This window comes from Populus euphratica, unplaced genomic scaffold (genome assembly GCF_000495115.2).
Source record: "Populus euphratica unplaced genomic scaffold, PopEup_1.0 scaffold9.1, whole genome shotgun sequence".
Lineage (NCBI taxonomy): Eukaryota > Viridiplantae > Streptophyta > Magnoliopsida > Malpighiales > Salicaceae > Populus > Populus euphratica.
The window spans coordinates 1,500,983-1,511,398 of NW_011499857.1; the positions used below are offsets into that span (position 1 = coordinate 1,500,983).

General features: G+C 32.0%; 1 protein-coding gene across 1 annotated transcript; it reads left to right on the forward strand.

Annotated features, from left to right (window-relative positions):
• The first annotated feature begins 5,453 nt into the window (after nt 1–5,453).
• LOC105123672 (phytosulfokine receptor 1-like) lies at nt 5,454–9,236 on the forward strand. The gene has a single exon (XM_011023364.1). It carries the CDS (start codon nt 5,838–5,840, stop codon nt 8,907–8,909), a length of 3,072 nt encoding a protein of 1,023 aa, XP_011021666.1. The 5' UTR covers nt 5,454–5,837; the 3' UTR covers nt 8,910–9,236.
• The last annotated feature ends 1,180 nt before the right edge of the window (nt 9,237–10,416 follow it).

Here is a 10,416-nt window from a genome sequence, read left to right on the forward strand (position 1 = left end):
AAAAAACAATCGAATTAATATGTTAAACTTATTTTCGAGTAATAAAAAACTCAAATAACCTACAAACCAAAAAATAACCCTAATCAACTCGGATTACCCTGTCAAATTCATGATTTGAATCATAAGTTTAAGATAAACCTATACAAAATAAATTAAAATAAATTATAAAATATAATTCTCAATCAATTCATTATTAAATAATAAAATTGAATATAAAAACCACAATAAAATAAAATGATTCAAGTCAATTTAAGTTAACTTAAAAAACTCATGACTTAGATTGTGAAACCATGATAACCTAATAAAATAAAATAAAATAAATCACGAGATCTAATTCTTAATTAAAATAATGTTAAATGCATAATTCAAAAAAAAAATCATGTCAATCAAAATAACTCGCAAAACTAATAACATGAGTTATTAGATTAAGATAGTTGTATATAAAGTAAAACCTAATAAATTATAAAATTTATTTTTTAATAAATTAAATGTTGAATATTAAAAAAAAATATTATAATAAATAATATTTTGTGAAGTGGAAGACTTGTGAAATCACCACTTTCTTCTTCTTTTTTTTAACAAGTTCTAAGTTTCATTATTATTTTAGTTTATGGAATCCACTGAAATAAAAAAAAAAATTATGAAGTTTCTGGCACGGGCCACCTCTTTTCACACCCACGTTTAGTGGAATCGTCATTTATTACTCAATTGACTAAAATTTAAAAATACAAGAATTTCTATGCGAAAAAAAGAGAAAAAAGAACGTAGGCGATTATGTAAATAAATTACGATGAACAGGTCCAGTTTCTCGGCTCCCGGGGTCCACGAGATCCTCGGGCCCACCCGCAAGAATAGAAATCTCTCGTAATCCTCGTGGGCTCCATCTGAAAGTTGTTATCAACTACCAAACTCGCTCTCAATCTTTTCGGCTCATAAATGATTCAGTACAATCTGTTAGAACTTGGACCTACATGTTTAATCCTGCCAAGACTTTGTAGAAAGAACTGGAATTGGCTTCCTATGTCGATCGCATCTTCAAAAGCATATTTATGGTAGAATTAAAGATTCTCACCCGAAGAAACCAAGAAGATTTCACACTGCATATTTCTTTTTTTTATTTTAATCCATTTTTACGCTATATTCGGCCGGCGAGATGGAAGAGATAGCATGAACTACGAGGAAATGATGAAATAACTCGTCCCCTGTTTGGTGGAAGAATTCAGATAAACGGTAAAAATGTTATTGATTTCTTATTGAGACATTTCGGGGGTGTTTGAAAAATCCTGTGAATAAACCAACATCATATGAATTGGCTGTGCGATGATTTTGCAGGCTTGTGTGTTTTCATTAGTCTTTAGACAAAAATTATAAAAAAAGCATACAAAAAAACATATTAATCCGTAATATTTACAGAAAAAACTATAAAACTAAATTCTTAGTTAGTTTAATATTAAAAAATAAAACCAATAAAAAATTATACAAAAAAACAATATAGTAATTTATAATGTTTAATGATAAAATTTACTAATATTAAAAAATAAAATCAATAAAAAATTATACAAAGAAACAATGTAGTAATTTATAATGTTTAATGATAAAATCTATAGTTATAATTTTTAACTAACTCGATATTAAAAATAAAAAAAAATAAAGATAATATTAAAAAAAATCACAACAATAAAAAATCATACGGGGAAACACTGTAGCAACCCATAATATAAAGATAATATTAAAAAAAATCACAACAACAAAAAATTATACCGGGAAACGCTGTAGCAACCCATAATATTTTTTTTAAAAAATTACGAAGCTAAATTCTTAATCAGCTCAATATAAAAAAATAAAATAGACAAATACAATTCTAAAAAAAATCATAAAAAAAACTATATGAGGAAATACTATAGCAATCCACAGCGTTTTAAAGAAAAAAACTACAAAAGTAAATTCCTAATCAAATTAATATTAAAAAAATTAACAAAAAAAATTATGAAGAAAACATAAAAAACAAAAAAAATAAAAGATAATTTTGAGAAAAAATGAGACAAAAAAATATGTGAATAAAGTTAAAGTTAAATTCTCGACCAACTTAACATTAAAAAAAATTGATAAAGAGAATTTGAAAAAAAAAATACGTGAAAAAATATTGTAGTAAAATAAAAACAATATAGGGTAATATTGTAATAACCCATGATGTTTTTTAAAAAAACTATAAAATAAAATTCTCAACCAACTCAATATCAAAAAAATAAAATTAGCAAATATCATTTTGAAAAAAAAAATAAAAAATCATAAGCAGAAAGAAAAAAAACCATGTAGAAAAATATTGTAACAATTTATAATATTTTAAAGAAAAAACTGTAAAATTAATTTTTTATTCAGTTTAACATTAAAAAAATCAATAGAGATAATTTAAAACACACAAAAACAAAAAAATATAAAAAAAGAAGAAGAAGATAATCTTACGTTAAATAAATAAATAAATAAAATATTAGTTAATTGAAAAAAGTAAACGAATCAGAGTTTATCAGAACTTTAGTATTATTTATTTTTTTAAAATGATTTTAATATTTGTAGTTTAAATGTTATGTCATAAGACACATTAATTTTTTTGAAGTAACGGAAAATGTTCAAGCTATGAAGAACTATTTAAAATTGTTATCAAGAGTCTACCTTAAATTTTTTTGATCACACCTAAGTCTAAAATTAAATTACATGGGAGCTCCAGCTTAACTTAATTGACTTAATTAATCCAAAAACAACTTGTCCGATGACTAAAAAAATATAAGAATGGAATGGAGAAAAAATAGATAAATTTCACAAGAAAAAAACCTTGTGAATAAACTCACTTTTCTTCCTATTTTATTCTAGTTTATCTATTTTTTTAATCTCATAATCCCATAAATCACTTTAAAACCTCAGAAAATAAATTGAAAATGTAGACAATTTAATGATTAGGGCTAAATAGGAACTTTCGAAAAATTAGAGGGTAACATTAAGAAATCTAAACCAATAGGAACAGAAGTGAACATTGATGGATGTACATGGCCATCAGTGTAGACCAATCTTCCAACTGTTTTGTTTACTGAAAATCAACAATAATGGCGGCTCCTGGCATGCTCTGGAGGACTCTGTGCACTTGTCGCCACCCACCCTTTGACTTCTACAGATGGCCGCATCCAACTTGCCTTCATTCTTACCGTCTGTTGCCGGTCATCTTGACTTTAAATAAAATGTTTTACAATCTTAGATTTTCAAATTATCAAAACAACTAAACTTCACGAGGTTATAATGAACTATTATATTATATTTGTTTAATTATTTTATAATAGTCTTGTCTTGTAGCTCATTTAGTTAACGTGTTTTTCTTAAATGAAAGGTCACGGGTTCGAGTTGATGGATAATAATATTTTTTATTATATTTCAGAGGTCTTGTGATCTATATGTTGTTTTGGCTTATACTTTTGTATAACTGACCCATGATTATATTTTATTGGTCTTGTTGTTTTTTTTACTATATATTTTTTTATTAAATTTTTTTATTTAATATTTAATTTATTATAAATTAATTTTTATATTTTTATCCTATAATAAAATAAAATAAAAATAATTCAACACGATTAAAATTCATAATAAGTTGATTATAACAAATCTACCATGACTTTTAATTCAACACGATTAAAATTCATAATAAATTGATTATAACAAATCTACCATGATTTTTTTTTTATCCACTCAACAAACAAAGTCACGTTGGAATATCCTAAACAATTTAATTTATAATTTGAGTTAAATAAAAAGTCGGTTATGATTTTTTAAGTTTTAACTATTATATTAAATTTAATAAAAAAACTGAAAAATTTCTAATGACATGAATTTTTTTTTTTCATGTTTTAAATTTTTTTATCCAAGCCTAAGCAACAACCTAATACTGTCGAGACATAAATGGAAGTTGGTTTTAAGTGACAGGTGAGTTTTTATTTTTAACAAACTGATAAATGAGATTGTTTATATTCGGATTTCAATTTTTAAAATAGATTGTGATAAATAAATATATTATTGAGCATGTACGATCCTACCCGTATTTAGATTCCAATACATGATATCTTGGATATCCTATCCGTATATGGCTTCATCGTAAATACAATAAAATCCCTTCTAATATGCATGAAATCGATTCAAGCTTAATTTCATCATAAAACGTGAAAAGGATAGCGTTATTCATGAATTGCCGTACACTTTCTTTATACATTAAAAAAAACAAAAAAACATTTGACTAACGAGAGAGACTAATCTGAAAGCTCATGCACAGCAATGCTCTTAACCTAGTCATCTCTCTCACTCCCTCCCAGGTCCCAACGGCCCAAGTTTCACCCACCACCAGTAAAAGAGGGACAAAAGCAGGAATTATTATTATTATTTTTTAAATACGAGCACGTTTTTATTTTTTTTGAAAAAACCAGCACAGATAAATTCTTTTTAGGAAATATTATAGTTTATATATATATATATATATATATATATGAAAAATAGATTTTGAATTGATTATAAGATTTCCTTTTCCTATGGTTTTAAATTGATTATTTTCTGGTTTCAAATTTATTTTATTTTATATAGCTGAATCATGTAAACATAATTATCATTACTTTTAGAGTAAATTAATCATAACAATCACCCAATTATTACCATAAAAATAATATATAAAAATTAAAAAATATCATCTTTTACTTAATAGCTAATTTTTTGCTTTTATAATCAATTTCCATCTATCTTTTTATAAGAATGTAATATTTTAATATATAATAAGCTAGACTAATTATATTTTAAATTTCAAACTTAATATTAGTCATTACTAAAATGAAATAATTATATTAACTTGACTGAAAGTGATTATTTCTATTAATTATTTTTTATTTATATAAATATTCAGAGTAACTTACCTGTATTTTAATTAATTTTATAAATTTTAAAATTAATGATCATATAAATTTTCAATAATTCTAAAGTGACTCGAACTCGGGACTACTAGAAAATAAATTTAAGATCGATCAATTTAATTACCTTACAAGATTTATTTATTTATTTTTATTATATTAACATGAATATTTAAATTAAATTGCAGATATCTCGGCTAATTTTATAAGTTGTAAAATTAATTATTATATAAACCTTTAATAACTTTAAAATTTATAAAACTCTAACTAATAACTTAAAAAAATAAATCTACATTCTAAAAGTTAAATAATACCCTTCAAAATTAATTTAAATCTTCCTCTTAATGTTAGTAGTTGTTGCAGATATAAAGTTGGATATAATTAATGATTTCTGGTTTGCTGATATGAAATAATGATATAGCATATTAATTATTTACTAGAGCTAGGATGCTAAAATCTCTCGTTACTTACCGGCATTTTGTTTTTGTCGTGTACTAGTCTGCCAAAACATTTCTTAGACTCTATTGGATATAATAAAATCTGTGTCTTAGGTGGAGCAACTGGACAGAAGAGAAGAGAAGAGAATCAAGTACGTAGCGAGAGAGACACCCACAGTTGTGCTTGTTTGGTCAAAAGCCCACCGTTTCTTTATCTGACATCTCTCCTCTGCTTTTCTACTTCTTCTTTAATGGTTTCCAATACCAAACAAACAAACCCATCTTCTTCCCCCTCCCTCTTTTTTCTCTCAACTTGCTTCTTCTTTCTTCTTCAACATTAAATGGGCACTTCACAAATCTTCATTTCCTTGAAGGGCTTTGCTGGCTCTTAGTAATATCACATACCCTCTCTCCCCTCTCTCTAATTGTCTTCAAGCTTTGTGGAACTTTCTTCTCTTCTCTTACTGACATGGGGGTCCAAGCTTTGTGGGTTGCGTTTCTTGTTCTTGGATTCTTGATGATCCAAGCTCAAGTCTTGCAATCACAGAACCTAGCATGCAACCAGAATGACTTGAAGGCATTACAGGAGTTTATGAGAGGCTTACAATCACCAATTCAAGGCTGGGGTACTACCAATTCATCATCCTCTGATTGCTGCAACTGGCCAGGCATCACTTGCGACTCTTCCACTTCACTTGGTCTAGTAAATGATTCTGTCAATTCTGGCAGAGTGACAAAATTAGAGCTTGTAAGGCAAAGACTGACTGGCACACTTGTGGAATCAGTAGGCAGTTTGTATCAGCTTAGAACCCTCAATCTCACCCACAATTTCCTCAAAGACTCACTTCCTTTCTCATTGTTTCACTTGCCAAAACTAGATGTTCTAGACTTGAGTTCCAATGACTTTTCTGGCTCTATCCCACAAAGCATCAATCTTCCCTCCATCAAATTCCTTGACATTTCCTCAAATTCTATAAGTGGCTCGCTCCCTGCACATATTTGCCAAAACTCTTCAAGAATTCAGGTTCTTGTTTTGGCTGTTAACTACTTCTCTGGTATTCTTTCACCTGGGCTAGGGAATTGCACCACCTTGGAGCACCTCTGTCTTGGAATGAATGATCTCATTGGTGGAATCAGTGAGGACATCTTTCAGCTGCAAAAACTGAAGCTTCTGGGTCTCCAAGATAACAAGCTTTCGGGGAATTTGAGTACTGGTATTGGTGAACTCCTTAGCCTTGAACGTCTAGACATTTCCTCTAATAATTTTTCGGGTACCATTCCAGATGTTTTTCGCAGCTTATCAAAGTTAAAGTTTTTCTTAGGCCATTCTAATAATTTTGTTGGTAGAATACCCATCTCCTTGGCAAATTCTCCCTCTCTCAACCTGCTTAATTTGAGAAATAATTCATTTGGAGGCATTATTGAGCTGAATTGTTCTGCCATGACTAATTTGTCATCTCTTGATTTAGCTACTAATAGTTTTAGTGGGAATGTGCCTTCTTATCTTCCTGCTTGTAAGAATTTGAAGAATATTAATCTTGCCAAGAACAAACTCACCGGCAAAATCCCAGAAAGCTTCAAGAATTTTCAAGGCCTTTCCTACCTTTCCCTCTCAAATTGCAGCATTACCAATCTTTCATCTACCCTTCGAATCCTGCAGCAGTGCAAGAGTTTAACGGCTCTGGTCCTTACCTTGAATTTCCAAGGTGAAGCATTGCCTGCTGATCCCACGCTTCATTTTGAGAACTTGAAGGTTCTTGTTATTGCTAATTGTAGACTCACAGGATCAATACCCCAATGGTTGAGCAACAGCTCAAAATTGCAGTTGGTGGATTTGTCATGGAACAACTTGAGTGGAACTATTCCTTCCTGGTTTGGTGGTATTGTAAATCTCTTTTACTTGGACTTATCAAACAATTCATTTACTGGCGAGATTCCAAGGAGCTTGACTGAATTGCCAAGCCTCATCAGCAGCAGTATCTCAATTGAGGAGCCTTCACCGTATTTCCCATTATTCATGAGAAGGAATGAAAGTGGGAGGGGGTTACAGTATAATCAGGTTCGGAGCTTTCCACCTACTTTGGCGCTTAGTGACAACTTCCTTACTGGACCAATTTGGCCGGAGTTCGGTAATCTGACAAAGCTCCATATTTTTGAGTTGAAGTCTAACTTTTTGTCCGGAACTATACCCAGTGAATTATCGGGGATGACCAGCTTGGAGACTTTGGATTTGTCCCATAACAATCTTTCAGGGGTCATACCCTGGTCCTTGGTAAATCTCAGCTTTCTGTCCAAGTTCGGTGTTGCCTACAATCAACTACGTGGGAAGATCCCTACTGGAGGTCAGTTTATGACTTTCCCAAACTCAAGCTTCGAAGGGAATCATCTTTGTGGTGACCATGGTACCCCTCCTTGCCCAAAATCTGACGGGCTTCCACTTGATTCACCCAGAAAATCAGGAAGAACCAAATATGTTATTATCGGAATGGCTACTGGCATTGTTTTTGGTGCAACTTCCCTTCTTGTCCTCATAATCATGATTGTGCCGAGAGCACACAGCCGGGGGTTGATCTTGAAAAGGTGGATGCTGACACATGATAAAGAAGCAGAAGAACTCGATCCAAGGCTAATGGTTTTGCTGCAAAGTAAGGAGAACTATAAGGATCTCTCCCTGGAGAATCTATTGATATCCACCAACAATTTTGACCAGGCAAATATTATTGGCTGTGGGGGTTTTGGTATAGTTTACAGAGCTACCCTCCCTGATGGTAGAAAGCTTGCAATCAAACGTCTCTCTGGTGACTGTGGTCAGATGGACAGGGAATTCCGTGCTGAAGTAGAAGCCCTGTCAAGAGCTCAGCATCCAAATCTCGTGCATCTCCAAGGCTATTGCATGTTCAAAAATGATAAACTCTTGGTATACCCTTACATGGAAAACAGTAGTTTGGATTATTGGTTGCATGAAAAAATCGATGGGCCATCATCACTAGATTGGGATTCAAGGCTTCGAATTGCTCAAGGTGCTGCAAGGGGGCTTGCATATTTGCATCAAGCATGCGAGCCACATATCCTTCACCGGGATATAAAGTCCAGCAATATCCTTTTAGACAAGAATTTTAAAGCTTATTTAGCGGATTTTGGTCTTGCACGGCTCATGCTACCTTACGATACCCATGTCACAACTGATCTTGTGGGGACATTAGGCTACATTCCTCCTGAATACGGCCAAGCTGCAGTTGCTACCTACAAGGGGGATGTGTACAGTTTTGGGGTGGTTCTTTTGGAGCTTCTTACTGGGAGAAGGCCCATGGATATGTGCAAACCGAAAGGATCACAGGATTTGATCTCTTGGGTGATTCAGATGAAGAAGGAAAATAGAGAAAGCGAGGTGTTTGATCCATTCATTTATGACAAGCAGAATGACAAGGAACTGCTACGAGCACTCGAGATTGCATGCCTTTGCTTAAGCGAACACCCAAAACTAAGGCCCTCAACAGAGCAGCTAGTTTCTTGGCTTGATAGCATCGACACCAACACCTAGCTTTCCTACGTATTATCTGGAGACTCTGGTTTGTACAGCTAGAGATATTCCTTGTATACAATTTAGAAAGTCCTTCAACCTATTATCGTTGTGCTTGCTGTATGAGTTGATCCTGCTGTAAATATTACCCACATGCTTGGGTTCTCAGAGTTTGCTGCTCTCCAGAGTGGATGAGAGAAAGGGATCTAACCAAGGCGAGGAAATGTAGCTGTGTTACAAGTCTTTACATCGGAAATTAGTTCTCTGTAGAGAAAATTGTTAATTCTCAGACATGCACAAAATAAAGTTTTATATATGCAAATTATCATGGTTAATCAGGTTTGTTTTGTGCCCTCTGGTAAAAATTATTTTGCGTTAGTCGACATCATTTGGCTAAGTTTTTATTTTGTTTCTTGAATCCTGATTTGTAGACCTTAGAGACCACGCCAGAGGACACCAGGACAGTTTTAGCTGCAAAGAGAACTGCCTATAATCTGGAGGCTTGTCTGGAAGGATGGTTTATGATGTTTTTTAAAGTGTTTATTTACATGGAAGTGTATTGAAGTAATTTTTTTTTTGATATTAAAATAATCTAAAAATACTAAAAAAGTCAAAAAAATTACTTTGAAAGAACTTTTTTTTCCTAAAAAATTAATGAAAATCCAGTTCAATCGCAATAATAGACAGCACCCTGAAAAGAATAAAACCTTTTTATAGTTTTCTGATAGCAATAAATTCTAACTCTAAAGAATATATCGATTGGGAAATCTAAGAGTTTGTTGAGCTTCATTGGCTTCCTTGTGAATGTCAAGAAATTATTTTATCCATTTGTGGTCCATCCAATGGTTTCTTCTTGTTTGTTCTTCGCCACTCCCTGGTCTTATTCGGATGTCACCGTGTTTTTGCCTTTCAATGCTATTGACTTTTGGTGTTTACTTTGAAAGCTTTGCTGCTTGATAAGGATTTTAGGTGTCTTGACTTGAGATTTTTTAATGGAAATACAGGGACCTCGTTAGTTGTTATAGCTTGGCCATTTCACATTGTAAACAAGAGTAATTGCTGATGTAAACCTTTTGTGATTTTTTGCTGTCTTTATACTATAGTTTGTTCTTGTGGGTTGCCAAGTGTTATCATCACGATACTACACAGTACGTGCTGCTCGTAGCAATCCACCCTTTTCTTTCTCTTCGTTTAGCAGGGGAGCAGTTCTCCAGCTATATAATAGCACGTATATTTAAGGTTTTTTTATTTATTTATATATATATATATAAAACTGGTACATTTATCAAAGTGAGTGCGGATCTTGTTAGGTTACCATTAAGCGCAGGAATATTCTCCTTCGAACCTTGCATGCCTGGTGATTGTGGGTTGGTCAGTCATCTAGATCGCAGAGAGTATTTGCGTTGTGCTACCACAATTACCTAAAACCATAGAGTCAAAAGAAAGGAACACACCAAATTCTTGGTCCCTTGGTACTGGTTATAAACTTTATGTGGTATTTTACGCCATTTCTGAAGTTTGACTCTTT